This window comes from Scylla paramamosain, unplaced genomic scaffold (genome assembly GCF_035594125.1).
Source record: "Scylla paramamosain isolate STU-SP2022 unplaced genomic scaffold, ASM3559412v1 Contig80, whole genome shotgun sequence".
In the NCBI taxonomy this organism is placed as follows: Eukaryota; Metazoa; Arthropoda; class Malacostraca; order Decapoda; family Portunidae; genus Scylla; species Scylla paramamosain.
This window is the reverse complement of record NW_026973745.1, coordinates 50,909-67,500: the sequence shown is the minus strand read 5'-3', so window position 1 is coordinate 67,500 and position 16,592 is coordinate 50,909. Positions and strand designations below refer to the sequence as shown.

Sequence of the window (16,592 nt, the reverse complement as noted above, 5' to 3'; positions counted from 1 at the left end):
CACAGTCACTCGGTCAGTCAGTCAGTCAGTCAGTCAGTCACACAGTCACTTGGTCAGTCAGTCAGTCAGTCAGTCACACAGTCAGTCAGTCACATCACTCAGTCAGTCATTTAGTCAGTCAGTGAGTGAGTGAATCAGTCAGTCAGTCAGTTAGTCACATCACTCAGTCAGTCAGTCAGTCAGTCAGTCAGTCAGTCACATCACTCAGTCAGTCATTTAGTCAGTGAGTGAGTCAGTCACACAGTCAGTCAGTCAGTCAGTCAGTCACATCACTCAGTCAGTCATTTAGTCAGTGAGTGAGTGAGTGAGTCAGTCAGTTAGTCACATCACTCAGTCAGTCAGTCAGTCAGTCACACAGTCAGTCACACAGTCAGTCAGTCAGTCACACACACAGTCAGTCAGTGAGTCAGTGAGTGAGTCAGTCAGTCACATCACTCAGTCAGTCATTTAGTCAGTGAGTCAGTGAGTCAGTCAGTCACATCACTCAGTCATTTAGTCCGTGAGTCAGTCAGTCAGTCAGTCACATCACTCAGTCAGTCATTTAGTCAGTGAGTGAGTCAGTCAGTCACATCACTCAGTCATTTAGTCCGTGAGTCAGTCAGTCAGTCAGTCACATCACTCAGTCAGTCATTTAGTCAGTGAGTGAGTCAGTCACATCACTCAGTCATTTAGTCAGTGAGTCAGTGAGTCAGTCAGTCACATCACTCAGTCAGTCATTTAGTCAGTGAGTGAGTGAGTCAGTGAGTGAGTGAGTCAGTCAGTCAGTCAGTCACTCAGTCGCACAGTTAGTCAGTCACTCAGTCGCACAGTTAGTCAGTCATTCATTCAGTCAGTCAGTCAGTCAGTCGGTCAGTCAGTCAGTCGCACAGTTAGTCATTCAGTCAGTCACATCAGTCTCTCTCTCTCTCTCTCTCTCTCTCTCTCTCTCTCTCTCTCTCTCTCTCTCTCTCTCTCTCTCTCTGTCTGTCTGTCTGTCTGTCTTAAGCGTCACCCAGTTTACAAAAATGACGTCACTACCTCTCCACCAATCACGGAGCTGGGAGGTAGTGACGTTATTTCCAGCAACCAATAGGAAGCCATTGTGATCTATGACGTCATAAGGAGTAGACCAGACAGACAGACAGACAAACAGACAAGAATATTATCAAAAGTTCAACCCTTTATATGTATGAATACAAAAATGAGATATAATATTTACTTAAAAAAAACACATGTAAATATTTGTAATTAATTGATGTTTTCACCTGGGTTGTCTTAATAATCTCTCTCTCTCTCTCTCTCTCTCTCTCTCTCTCTCTCTCTCTCTCTCTCTCTCTCTCTCTCTCTCTCTCTCTCTCTTACTATTTTTTTTTCCAATGTGTAATAATAGAAATTAGTGTGTGTGTGTGTGTGTGTGTGTGTGTGTGTGTGTGTAGAAAATACGATAAACTATAATAAAAATAAATACGAAGCCAGCAGCCACATTCACCCGAACACTAGGATTTGAGATCTTACAAATGATGAGATTATTACGCTTCTTTCCTTATTAGAGGGATTTCCCAGTAAATATGGACATCCAAAAAACACAACAAAATAAAAAATACACACATAGACAAGCAGGAAATACTAAAAACTAATAAAAATAAAGACGAAGCTAGCGCCATATTCACTCGAACACTTGGACTCGGCCAGACATCTGAGATTTTACAAATGGTGAGGTTATTACGCTTTCCTTTGTTATTGAAGGCATTTCTCAGTACCCAGGGACAGCAGGGGCGTCATGACTACCAGGGGGTCACGTGGGGGGCGGCAGGGGGCCCGTGAAATAAGAGAAAAAGTTGAGGTGGTGTTTACAGTAATTTTTCCTGTTTTGTGTGGGCACCACCAGCACCAGTAGCCAGATGGATGCCAAAGAGGAACATTCTAAGTTGGAAATATTCTGTTGTGAAATACTTTTAATGCCATGGCTTAGAAGTCACAGGACATTAAGATATGAATATGCTTAGAACATTTCCCACTCTGAATAACCTGATCTTTCATTGCTGAGAATATGTTGTGGCTTTGTTGCTGGCACACTGTACCCTTCAAGTAAAGGAACAAACAGCCAGGTAAACTATTCTTGTCTTGTTCACCCCAGCCCAGCTTGGCCTTCCAGCCTCCAGTGACACACACACACACACACACACACACACACACACACATGCACATGCACAAGGGATCTGTGCTGCTGTACACATCAGTGCTGGGCCCGCTGCCCACAACTCAACATAAAGTTGCTTGCTGGGTGTCACGTCAGTGGTGACGGCACACAACACCATGTCACAGATGGTGATGCTGCTGGTGCTCACATCACTAATGACACATTACAGCACATTGCACAGGAACACAGTGTAATGAAGAGGGGTGCTGGGCATCACATCAGTAGTGGTGGCACATGACAGCACAAAACAGCACGTCACAGAACATCACAGAACACAACAAGTTTATTGTGCTGTGCTCACAGACACCACAAAAATATTGCACTTCTCAACACAGAACAGCCACACACAGTAGTATTATCATTGTAGTCATTCTGTACAATGCCTTTCCAGTCAAACTTTTTTTGGCTTTGAAGACTCTGGTGAAAGTTGTGTTACATTTTACATATTTTTGCCTCAGAGAGTGCTACCATTGAGACCCATATTCAGGAATGCCTTGTTCTCTCACCCCAACTCTTCTAAGGCCACAGAGATAATCAGATTGGTTTTCAAGAATGTTTTTCCTGTTAAGAATGTAGAAATCTCGTTACTCTGTCACTAAAACCATAAAAATACCCTTAAAAACCCGTGTAGCTTCAAGTAGAGCCTTTTAAAAGTAGAGAAGGTGCAGTACAGGATTGTTTTGGAATATGATCATACATCCTGGCATGCACAAAGTTGTCATTGGAGACACAAAGGCCTTGAAAATTATCACATTTGTGTCACTTATTATGTGTTTGTGCCTCTGAATATATTGGTGTTATATTAGACATACCCTGGCATGCAGAAATTTGTCACTAGCCAGAGTGACCTGATTATTGCTCTCACATATATTTAAAAAGGAATACCACACTTAAAAAAAGAGAAAAACGTGAGCATTGTTCTGATGCCAGATTGTACTCACTGATAACATTATAAACACACTCTACCTTTGTATCATGAAAACAATGCCAATAAGTTTTCAGTGTGGTTTTTGCTGTCATGTATATAAAAACACTGTGACACTCAAAGGAAGAGAAATAGAAGTGTTTTTCTGACACTAAACCTTACTTTCAAAAGATTTAATGTTTAATGAAATAAACATGATTGATATTGACACTAAAAGGAGAGAAATATGATGCTGTTAGTGAGGGTGATAGATGATTATAGTGATAGTAAGAGTGAACGAGTAAGGGTGAGGGTGAAGTATTAGTGAGGGTGGGAATGAAGAGTGATAGATATCATAGTGAGAGTGAAGGTAGATATTTTAGTGAACTACTAAAACAGTCCTTACTGGACTGTTCAAACACAAGCCAGATGAAATGTCATCAAGCCAAGCCCAGCACTAATAGTGACTGTGTACAGTGTCGTAACATACACACACACACACACACACACAAACAAACACACACACACACACACACACACACACACACACACACACACACACACACACACACACACACACACACACACACACACACACACACACACACACACTATAAGCCTCTAGTTTGTGGTCCATCAATGGTCCAGGGAAGGAGGGAGGGATTCGTTGATGGCAAGTTATCATATATACAGGTACCGGCAGAGGTACAGTCCCATTATGAACAGACACTGATACAAGATTGGTGCAATGTTGGCAATAGTCTCTGTCAAGGTGTTTGGATGTATGGATGTGGGTATTGGGACTTAATGCATCAGGGATTGTGGTGTGGTATGTACAGGGTAGTGTTTGTGGTAGTGGTTGTAGTTGTGGAGTTAGCAGGCAAGGGAGGACTGAGTTAAGGTGTTGTAGAAGGTGTGAGGTGTATTGTATGGGAGAGGAAATGTTGATGTAAGCAGTTAGAGGGTCTGCTGTTACTGCTGCTGCTGTTAAACTTTACGTGTGGGACAGGCAGAAAACACTTACAGGTCTATACATCCTTCAGGACCACATGTGTACTAACATATACATACAAAACTGTATACATACCATACATGGGTACATACAAGCTTTATACAAAGATACTGCACCAAGTATTATAGCCTTCCTAACAACAGTAACATCACTCATCTCCTCAAGTGAAAGTGAGATGCCTTGCCCTTTTGTGATTTGCTGACCACCACCACCGCCAAAATTCACATAGGAAAACTATGCCCTTGTTATTGTTAGCCTTCAGTAAACACACACACACACACACACACACACACACACACACACACACACACACACACACACACACACACACACACACACACACACACACACACACAGAAGCGCGAACAAATAGAATGAATTCAGTGAAGACGTTGTCAATGCCATAACTGTCCATGCTTTTAAGACCAAACTGGATAGATATAGAGACGGGATACTATGAGATTACTCCCCTCCCGTAAACCACAACTAGGTAAACACACACACACACACACACACACACACACACACACACACACACACACACACACACACACACACACACACACACACACACACAGAAAGAGCAATGCATTAAAATCATTTATAGATTATAGATCCACAGAATCACACACATGTAGAGAGGTATGAACATTTTATATAATTTCAAGAATGTATGTAAAAAAAACAATCTAGGAAGGAATTAGCCATGGGAAAGTTTACCTTAATAAGAAAGCAAAGCAAAAATGTCTCCACTGATAGAAATATATATATAAGAATTGAGTAAAATGGAAGTGTGTGGCTAGCTGTGGTGTGTCTAAGCTCCTGGGGTGCAGCAGGTTGGTCCACAAGGCTGTCCCTTTCCACCAGGGGCCAACAGGGTTGGTGTGTGTGTGTGTGTGTGTGTGTGTGTGTGTGTGTATGCTTTGCTTGAGCTTGCCAGGTATATAGATAGATAGACATATAGATAGACTACCGCTACTGCTATTCTCCACCAGGAACCAACATGGCTGCAAGTATAAATGATGTCATTCACCTACGGTCGTCTGCTGGTCACCCAGCCAGCCATTACCCTATGGAAAGAGCTCAGAGCTTATAGTGACCGATCTTTGGGTAGGACTGAGACCACTCACACACCACACACCAGGACAGCGAGGTAACAACCCCTCGGGTTACATCCCGTACCTACTTGCTGCAAGGTGAACAGGGGCTACACATTAAGAGGCTCACCCATTTGGCTTGCTGCACCTTGGATTTGAACCCGGGCCTTCTTGAGTGTGAGCTGAGCATGCTAATCACTACACTACGTGGTGTGTGTGTGTGTGTGTGTGTGTGTGTGTGTGTGTGTGTGTGTGTGTGTGTGTGTGTGTGTGTGTGTGTGTGTGTGTGTGTGCTACTTTGTTTAAGCTAGCCAGGTACATAGATAAATAGATAGATAGACTACCATTACTACTGCTATTCCTTCCCACCAGGGGCTGACAGGATTGAGAGTGTGAATGTGTGTGTGTGTGTGTGTGTGTGTGTGTGTGTGTGTGTGTGTGTGTGTGTGTGTATAGTCTGTAGTGCCTTGTCTGGGCTGTTCTGTGTGATATTGCTGGCCTGGTATATTAAAGAGAAGCAAGATAGATTCATGGACAAGGCAGATGAAATGGTGCTAGTGGTACTGATGTATACAAGTGATGGTTACAAAGTTTATGAGGCACATCAGAAGCTCAAAATTGTTGTAAGGAACTGGCAACATTATGTTGACAAACTGTGGATGGAGGCAAGACTGGGAAAGGATGTAATGTTGTGTAGTGAAGTATTGGAGTACCTGTCTGCACTGGAATATGATGGAATGTGAGGCAAACAGTGATGGATAGATGCACAGATAGATAGATTACTAGAGAGAGAAAAAAATAGAGAGAGGGAAATCTAGGAAAGATATATAGATAGATTACTAGAGAGAGAAAGAGAGAGAGATGATAAAGATAGATAGATAACTAGAGAGAGAGAGAGAGAGAGAGAGAGAGAGAGAGAGAGAGAGAGATCTAATAATGCTGTTCAAATAAGTAGATAATATAAAACACTTCAGAGGAACAGCGATCATGAAAAAGCAATAATGAATGATAACAAGCAAACCAGAAACAATTGATGCATGAATATTGTTCAAATATCAAGCTTCTCATGAGTATGCTGTGCAGTTTGGAGTGGAGCTTCAATAGGCAGACAATACACAGGAGAATAGAAAAATACATTATGAGAGGACAGTGTGAACTCAAAACACACACGCCTACACACACACACACACACACACACACAGATAGATAGATAGATAGATAGATAGATTTATTGACTACACAATCATATTACAGCAAACAAAACTAAAACAAAAACTAAAATACAAAAAAATATCCACAGCAGTAGTCCATTAATAATTGTAGTCCACAATATTCTAAATCATTAAATAAATATTCTTGCAATGCAGCAAAAGAACTCCCAAAATACAAAATAAAAAATTTTTTTCTCTACCCAAAAATAGACATTACCAGACACACACACACACACACACACACACACACACACACACACACACACACACACACACACACACACACACACACACACACACACACACACACAACTTTAGGGCATCACCACCACTACCACTACCACAGAACAAAGCTAGTATATCAGTCAGTGGTATTTTTTTTATTCTTGTTATTTATTTATTTATTTATTTATTTACTCATTTATTTATTATTATTTTTGTATCCAGTGCATCCACCTTCACTTCAGAAAACAAGGACACTGCTTATGTGGCTTGTTTATCTTATATATTTTTGGCAAGACATAAATTTGCAGTAAAACCTGTAGGTTTTACTGCATGAAAGTCTGTCTGTCTGTCTATACATATGTATGTATAAATAGAGTTATGTTTACCACAGTGAGAGAGAGAGAGAGAGAGAGAGAGAGAGAGAGAGAGAGAGAGAGAGAGAGAGAGAGAGATGTGCATGTATATCTGTAACAATAGCAAGTGTGATGATCTCCCAGTATGGTTTAATGAGGTTCATAATCTTAAATGCTTCACTGCCCCATGGTGACAACTTTTCACAGACCACAGAGATGATTATCCAGGTTCTCAGGGGTGTTTTTCCAATACAGACAGAATCATTATCAAATTATCACAGGAATCATTGTGACACCCTTGACAACTCTGTTAACTTTCCTAGCAGTTTGTTAACTAACTTTTTACTGCTGTTGTCATCATTTCTATTAATATTGATAAAAACACAAGAGCACAAGGGTTGGTACAGGAAGCCATCAGGCTTACATTTGGTGGTCCTTGTACAAAACGTGCTTACTTACTTTCACCTATTATCCTCATCCATAAATTTGGCTGGTCCACTTCTAAAGCTCCTTAATGACTCAGCCCTAACAACATCAAAAGATATGAAAATAATGGAGCCATCAGGCCTACACATGGCAGTCCTTTGTATAAATAATACCTACCTATTTTCACCTGTCATCCCTATCCATAGATTTACTCAGCACTAACAGTCTGATTACTGAGTCTGTTCTAGTCATCCAACACTCTCTTTGAGAGCCAGTTCCTTTTTATCTTTTTTTAAATCTAATTGCAATGCTTGAACCCATTATTTCTTGTCCTATCCTGATTACTATTATAAGTAACAGTGGAGAAACATTTGAATTTAAAAAATAGTCAGGATGAAGAACTGAAGCATTTAAGTGAAGCCTCTGTGTGTCTGTAATAATGTGTCCTTATCTCTTGTTTAGATTTTGTAATACCATGTCCTATATTTGGTCCTTAATGTTACTATTATCACTGGTCTAGGTTTTATAATTCCATGCCTTATATTTCATCCTTATCTTTGGTCTACATTTTGCAACACCATGTCTTTTCTTTAACTTTGTAACTCCACATCCTCATCTTTTCCTGACGTGTACCACCGTGTCATATCACAGGTGATGTTCGTGGCCTCCCCAGCTTCAGAATCGGTCCTTGGGCAGCGTGGACATCTCAGACTCGTGAAGGAACTGCATCTCCTGCAGCTCCATCAGCTTGCCGTGATCCTTGATGTGGGCATAGTTGGCAGCAAGACACATCAGATAGTGCACCTGTGGGAGGTAAATAACACACACACACACACACACACACACACACAGAGTGAGAGAGTGAGTACGTATTATTGGGAACACTAACCTGGTATAAGAAATGCATTAAATGCTCAAGTAAAAAAAATAATGAAAATAATAAATAAATAAATAAGTAAAACACACACACAAACACACACACACATACACAGTTTTGCATTTTCATCATTCAGTCTTGTACCAAGTTAGTTTTTCATTGGAGCATGTAGAGAATATGAGAGAGAGAGAGAGAGAGAGAGAGAGAGAGAGAGAGAGAGAGAGAGAGAGAGAGAGAGAGAGAGAGAGAGTACTACTGGGAACACCCTAATCTGGTATAATAAATGCATGAATAAACAAAAAAAAAAAAAGACTGACTGATGAACCTAACACCAGTATGAGAAAGTGTTAACCTTCAGGTAAAAGAAATTAAATAAATAAATAAAATAACACACACAAGAGAGAGAGAGAGAGAGAGAGAGAGAGAGAGAGAGAGAGAGAGAGAGAGAGAGACCAACAAAAGACCATCACCACTTACCAGGGAAAGAATGACAAGAAGGGCAGAGGCAGTGGCCAAGAGACACAATATTTCTCCATTGTTGACAAAATCCTTACAGAACAGCTTCCTCTTGCCTCCCGAACACACCCGCTTCTCCTCCTCAATGGTGGTGCAGGGGAACAGAAACCCTGCAGTGGGAGAACAATTATAATGTCTGTTTATAATCATTAAGTGGACTGAGTTATGTTAGTTAATATTTGATGTTTGCATCTGAGAATTTTTTAACTTCTTTTCTCCTTCTTTCTGTCATCTCTGTTCATATACCAAAATCATGTTCTCTATTTATTCCCTGTGTGTCTTTCCATAATATATCCTTCAAAGGGGAAGACAAACCTGAAGGAGTCTTTTATTAATTCATGTCCTTTCTCTCCTTTTCCTCTTCTCTCTCTCTCTCTCTCTCTCTCTCTCTCTCTCTCTCTCTCTCTCTCTCTCTCTCTCTCTCTCTCTCTCTCTCTCTCTCTCTCTCTCTCTCTCTCTCTCTCTCTCAAAGCATCTTCCTTAAGCTTCACTTCCTCCTCCTCCTCCTCCTCCTCCTCCTCCTCCTCCTCCTCCTCCTCCTCCTCCTCCTCCTCCTCCTCCTCCTCCTCCTCCTCCTCCTCCTCCTCCTCTCCTTCTTCCTCCTCCTCCTTCTCCTCTTTCTCCTTATTCCTTATCGTCTGGTCTATTATCTCTCTCTCTCTCTCTCTCTCTCTCTCTCTCTCTCTCTCTCTCTCTCTCTCTCTCTCTCTCTCTCTCTCTCTCTCTCTCTCTCTCTCTCTCTCTCTCTCTCTCTCTCTCTCTCTCTCTCTCTCTCAGTATGATGAAAATATTTTGAAAAACACACCAAAGAATAGAGGGGTATGTTTCAAAGTTTGAATACAGTATAATAATAATTGGATGATTAATAAGTAAGGAGAAAGGACAAGGGTAACAAAAGAAAAACAGTGCAAAAATTAATCGCTGCACAAATCGCTGCACAAGACTTTCTTCTTTCTCTCACCCCTATTCTGTCCACCTCTCTAACACAGGAGTTAACCAGTATTCTCAATCATCAATCCATCATTCTTTGCCTGAGGAGGGAATTGATGCTGTGTTGACCCTTGACAGTGACGTCCCTCATGAGGAGAATATGAATTCTACAGAACTTGCCCATAGAAAGACCAAAACTGTTACTGCTGCCACTACCACCACTGCCACCGCTTCCACTGCCACCAAAAGCCCAACTGTGCAAAGAATCCTGGACCTCCTCAATGAAATGGAGTCCACCAGTCAGCTGGAGTACTCTAGCCTCCAAAAGTTCCATCTGTGTCCATTGTGTTTGGGTAAACTTATCACTGTATGAGGGGACAAGTATCAGTGTATGGTTACTATATACTCATTTGTACTTAAAAATGTCATGTCACATCATTCTCTCTCTCTCTCTCTCTCTCTCTCTCTCTCTCTCTCTCTCTCTCTCTCTCTCTCTCTCTCTCTCTCTCTCTCTCTCTCTCTCTCTCTCTCTCTCTCTCTCTCTCTCTCTCTCTCTATTAATCTCTTATTCCCTTTTCTTCCTTTCTTCCTTCCCTCCTATCTTTGTTTCTCCCTCCTCCTCCTCCTCCTCCTCCTTCTTCCTCCTCCTCCTCCTCCTCCTCCTCCTCCTCCTCCTCCTCCTCCTCCTCCTCCTCCTCCTCCTCCTCCTCCTCCTCCTCCTCCTCCTCCTCCTCCTCCTCCTCATTCATTCTACCTAACAAGAAATAATGGATTCAAGATTATACCCAAATGTTTTAAATCCCACAAGGCCAAACATTTTTTCTTTAATCGTATAGTAAATATATGGAATAAACTTCCTGCAGAAATTGTCAACACCAATACTATTGAATCAGTTCATCCTAAATATGTGCACTTTCTGTTTTTCCACAGAGCAATAAGAAATTAGAATTGACTGAGAAACCAGAAAAGGGACTGCACTTGAAAAAGCACAAGAACCAAGAAATTACATCATTAAATGAAATGACAACAAATCTAAAGTAAGAATTTATGTAGCTTTCATTTTGGTTTACATTGTGAAAGGTAACAGTAACATGGATATGTTTTTATATTGAAATCTTTCTCTGATTGCATACAAATGGTACCAATCAACAAATAATAATGTAATACTTACAAGGTGGGAATTCCAATCACTGGTAGATAAAATGAACCACCATTCTAGAGTGTACATAACTAAGGAATTAATATACTGGTTAACTATCACACCAGCATGAACAGAATAACAACAATTGTTGAGTAGAGTCTATAGGAGGCAGGGAAGGAGGCATGTAGTCAGTTTTAGAGAGCAGTTATTATGAAATCAGCTGTAGAATATTCCTAAGATGCAATACTACTGGAGTCTGTCAGCTTGAAGACAGTTTATTAAAGAAGGGAAGTTCATGAGATATAAAGCCTTTGATTATTCAGTTTCATTTCCAAAGTAACATTTATTTATTGGTGTGTTGCTTCCTGTAAATAGTAAAGCCTTGACAGCACTGCATCTCTCACACCACGCTGTAACTGTTGAGAGAACCATAACCCTTAGAGAGAGGAGGAGGGAATCCTTGGTTTATGTTCAGTAAAGCCCTGTATTCTTGTCATGGCAATGTAGAATGGAGGCGTCATTGGTTTATGTTCAGTAAAGTCCTGTATTCTTGTCATGGCAATGTAGAATGGAGGCGTCATATTGGTCACACACTGTTCTAATGTATGTGCACTTGCCACGCTGTTCACCAGGCAGGAGGCGTTGCAGAAAGAGCGCGAGATCACTGTGTTGTGGGAGAAGACAGAGTCCCTTAGTGGTCAGCTGGTGACGGTCCACAACCACAGCCACTTTGAAGAGAATGGCCTGAGCCACGACCACCTTGCTCAAGAAAATATCACGTTGACAGAGCTGATTAAAGAACTAGAAGATAAGCTCAAACTTTCAAAGGTACCACAAGTGTCTTTGTATATTAGTTTGGTTTACTTTGTAAGATTAATCATTACTGAAAACAATACATGGAGTACGTGAGGTTGTGTGTTTGTTTATGCATGGAGACAGTTTCCTTAAAAATGGGTGGAGAGTACTATGGTGCTTTAGATGTAGAAGGATGAGTGGAAGGAATGCTTGGAGTGTGCAAGGCTCAAGTGTATGCAGAAGAGCACTGACAGGAGTGTGAGGACTACTCTGTCATGACCATGTCTTTAAGACATGAACAAATGATGCAGTGTGGGAATCATGAAGGTGTAAAAATGCAGGATATGGATGGGATGCTACATCAGCAGCTTTTGTCATTAAGGCTGGTAAAGTGAAAGATTTGTTAATCACTTTGGTCTTTAGTTGATGCTTCTGGTGAGGCTTTCCTGTTTAAACTTGGCATAATATATATAAAATGATGTGGCATGTTAAACAAGTTAACTTACTGCCTTCTTGTGTCTTTCACAGATAGAAATCAAAGACGTCACAAGACAGAATAGTGAGCTGCATGCACTTATCACAGAGTATAAAGTCACTCCCTCAGAGGAAAAAGACAAGGATGGCACCTCTTCATGTGAGAACTCAGAAGCTAAATGTGAGCTACCATCCACATGAATATATATTTGTATATCAAACTGACATTCTCCATGGAGGGAGGCTTTCCAAAGTGCACACACACACACACACACACACACACACACACACACACACACACACACACACACACACACACACACACACACACACACACACACACACACACACACACACACACACACACATCTCTGCATCAGGACTCAACAGCCAGACTGATAAACAATTACTTCACCCAAGATGATCAGCTGATAGGATTAGCTGTGGATGAGCCTCCTGTGGTGACTAGGAGTACAAAAGCCAGCAGCTAATTTTGGGAGCTGCCAGTCATCATGGTCCTGGTGTCTGAGGTGCTGCTTTTGCATTTTCCCATTCATGGGTTGAGGCCACATCACATTTATTCATTCACAGTTGCTCTTAGTTATCTCTGTTACAAGTTTAAATTTTTCCTGGCTCCACAGACATTTCTGGTGCATCTAACCCTCTCTCCATTGCCCTTCTATTTCCCTTAGTCTTATACCCACTTCTTACATTACGTCTAATTACTTCCATTGGTCATTCTTGTCTGGCCCTCTGTTGCATCAATTTTTCACCTCCAGGTACAGATACCAAGGGGAAATTGCTGGGTCAAGTGGCTACACTGACATCTGAGGTTAGCAGGTTGGAGAGTGAGTGCAGCAGTCTTCAGGTTCAGCTAGACTGTGAGAGGGATAAGTATAACAAACTGCTGGGAGAATCTCTTGCTCATGAAAAGTTGTCTGAAGATGTCATAACTGAACCAAAAGGTAAGAAAGTTTATATTCTCTAATAATAAAGCAAATAATTTTTCCTCACTGATGCTCAATTTTTTTAATTAATAACAAAATAAAAGCATTGTTATTGGATTTGTTTATTGAGGCTGTATTAAGAAAAGTTGAGAGAAACAAACTTATTGTTTTATCAGGAGAAACAACAAGATTGGGAGGAACTGAGCTTGAATAGAAGCTGCAACTGAATCATCTGTAAAAGTGAAGTGGAGGAAGTGTTTACTGTTTACTGTATGCCATTTCCTTGGTCTTTTAATGAAGAATTTTATCCTTTTTCAGGTGACTACATCACCATCTACCAGTTGCAGCGAGGAGTGATGAAGCAGCAAGCTCGAGAACGCCAGTTAGACCTTGCCAGCCTCCATCATGAATGAGAGGAAATGAAGCAAAACCACTCAGCAGGTTAGTGCTCTCTTTTGCATCTCACACTCTTCTTATTCAATTGCTGGCAGATTAGTGATTTCTGCTGCATCTCACACACTTCTTATTCAATTGCTGGCAGGTTAGTGATCTCTGCTGCATCTCACACACTTCTTATTCAATTGCTGGCAGGTTAGTGATCTCTGCTGCATCTCACACACTTCTTATTCAATTGCTGGCAGGTTAGTGATCTCTGCTGCATCTCAAACGGTTCTTATTCAGGTGTTAACCAAAGTACTAAGCCTTCATATCATTACCTTGCTCTGTGATGGAGGCTACACCATCTGGCATCTAGCTGAGATTTAATGTTGCAGCAAAGCTTCCATATGAGTTCATGTAGAGCAAAATGTTTTCAAATGCCAGGGAAGTAGTGTAATGTAACCTTCCAGAGAAATCTACCCCTCATTTATTAGTTAACAGGAGTGTTTAATGTACTTAATGTGATTAGCCAGGATCAAGGGTCAACTTCTTCACTGACCATTTAGTCTCAGGTGATGTATCTGTCCTCCATGAGTCACCAGAGACACATAAGGTGTTGTAAGTGAAATTTCATCTATTAGATTTATTCAAAATGTGAATTAACACAGTTGTTTCCTGCAGGATTTGATATCAAAGCTGGTGCAGGAAAAGGAAGCAGATCATGACCTTGAGCAGCTCGAGAAGATAAGCAGCGTCCTTAAGAGTTCAGTTGCTATCATTAGCAGTGTTGGTGAGTAGTAAAAACTGAGCCATCTTATGAAGTGCAACAAAACATTATTATTATCTTCATAATTTTCTTGAAATAAACAGATTTCTGTGGCATGTTGCTCATTAGCACTTTAATATCAGATAACACCAGTTATTTATGTAATGATGTAATGTACTAAGTAGATGAAATACAAATGGCATCTGCTAACACTCTTGATGTGGAACAGGAACCAGTGAGTCTGAGACACCCACCAGCAGTGGAAAGGTGGCTGACGAGCGCCTCAAGCACTCTGAAAAGGTGGAGCAACAACAAGAAACAGAAAATTGCATCCATCATTCTTTGCCTGAGGAGGGAATTGATGCTCTGTTGACCCTTCACACTGATGTCCCTCATGAGGAGGGAGAATATGAATCCTACAGAACTTGCCCATAGAAAGACCAAAACTGTTACTGCTGCCACACTGCCACCACTTCCACTGACACCAAAAGCCCAACTGTGCAGAGAATCCTGGACCTCCGCAATGAAATGGAGTCCACCAGTCACCTGGAGCACTTTAGCCTCCAAAAGTTCCATCCGTGTCCATTGTGTTTGGGTAAACTTATCACTGTATAAGGGGACAAGTATCAGTGTATGGTTACTATATACTCATTTGTACTTAAAGATGTCATGACACATCATTCTCTCTCTCTCTCTCTCTCTCTCTCTCTCTCTCTCTCTCTCTCTCTCTCTCTCTCTCTCTCTCTCTCTCTCTCTCTCTCTCTCTCTCTCTCTCTCTCTCTCTCTCTCTCTCTCTCTTTCTTTCTTTCTTTCTTTCTTTCTTTCTTTTGTTGCATATTTTACTGCTTTACATTCCTCCCCACAGTATTTTTTCATCTACTTTATGACTGCAGTAGTTTTATCATCCCAGTGTATGCCGTATCCACTCTGAAACTGTAATTCACCAATCAGCTCAAATGTGTCTCAGTTTTGATAATCATTAATTTGTTTCAGCTACACAACCACTCTGATAAGGGACAAAATCTACTTCACCAGTCATTATGACAAAATACTCTTCCTAAGACATTTCTTATTTTCTCTTCTCAAGTGACCTGTCCATCTATCTAAGGTACCACATAACATTTAGAACTTACAATATTGCATTTAATTCATGAACATTTTTTTGTCTATGTAGACTTGAAATTGTATTGCGTATAGACTTGAAATGTATTGCGAGTTTTCTCTATCTCTCATTCTATACCTAACACCTGTTCCTAAGAATCCCCAGGTGATAGCCATGGTGACTGGCTGGTCTCCTACTGAGTGGCTGGGGTTTTCCAAAAGTGAGGGTTGGTGTTCTATACCATACCATGTGCCCTGTTTGTATTCCTTCTCTATCCTCTGTATTATATTCTATGTAAAGATGGTGCTGGGGTGGGATCTACTTCTTATTCCCTAAAAGTGATGAGGAGTGACACTGGGCAGCATTAATTTGCTCCTTAGAGATGGCTGGGTTCCTGTGGATGAGTGGGCCATGCTGTGCTTTGTCAAGGATGGTGTTTGGTATTGTGATGACTCTTGCCACAATCAAGTGTCTCCCACAGAGTAGTGGAGTACCTATGTATGGTGTTGACCCAAGCTGTCCAGGTCTCATCCAATGCCTTAATATGATTTACATGATCAAAATGGTTTAACTCACCATTTAATCAGCTGACTGATTTCAATGGAGAAGTATGTAATGTGTTGTAGCCTAACCATCCCTGCCAGCATGGTCAGACTCTTGGTAGTAACCTGAAATGCTCCTAGGTAGTGAGTATCATTGCACATAATGATCTTTACTTTGTCAGTAATTCAATGATACTGAATATTACTCTACTGGATTTTGCTCAGCACTGCTTGGTAACTTTTGGCCATAATCCCAGGTCTGGAATGATATGAAGCCATGTTTTTACATTCCATATGAAACAGGCAAGCACTATGCTTTGCCTGACTGATACCTGTACTTTGCATTTATGACCCCAGGTAGTTCATCAGTCTCTCTCTCTCTCTCTCTCTCTCTCTCTCTCTCTCTCTCTCTCTCTCTCTCTCTCTCTCTCTCTCTCTCTCTCTCTCTCTCTCTCTCTCTCTCTCTCTCTCTCTCTCTCTCTCTCTCTCTCTCTCTCTCTCTCTCTCTCTCTCTCTGTTTGGAATTATACTGTATATTAGGAAATATCATTAAAGAGTGTGTGTGTGTGTGTGTAAAAAGTGTTTGCATTATTGTGCATTTGATGTTATAGCCCCAGGTTCTTAAAGTTTTCTGGTTTCATGATTTATAAAGATTGCTATTTTTAATAAAGTTATTGAAATTGTTATTGAGTGTTTGTATTGAACTCATTAGCTTTG

The 16,592-nt window shown here is 40.9% G+C and overlaps 1 protein-coding gene across 1 annotated transcript; it reads left to right on the top strand.

The window, feature by feature from the left end:
- Window positions 1-1,615: 1,615 nt before the first annotated feature.
- LOC135098777 (uncharacterized) lies at window positions 1,616-16,561 on the top strand. Its single transcript, XM_064001170.1, has 9 exons — window positions 1,616-1,692; window positions 8,059-8,220; window positions 10,661-10,767; window positions 11,504-11,699; window positions 12,195-12,321; window positions 12,920-13,105; window positions 13,406-13,528; window positions 14,147-14,255; window positions 14,461-16,561. The coding sequence occupies exons 1-7, from the start codon at window positions 1,690-1,692 to the stop codon at window positions 13,498-13,500; spliced, it is 876 nt and encodes a 291-aa protein (XP_063857240.1). The 5' UTR covers window positions 1,616-1,689; the 3' UTR covers window positions 13,501-13,528; window positions 14,147-14,255; window positions 14,461-16,561.
- Window positions 16,562-16,592: the final 31 nt, after the last annotated feature.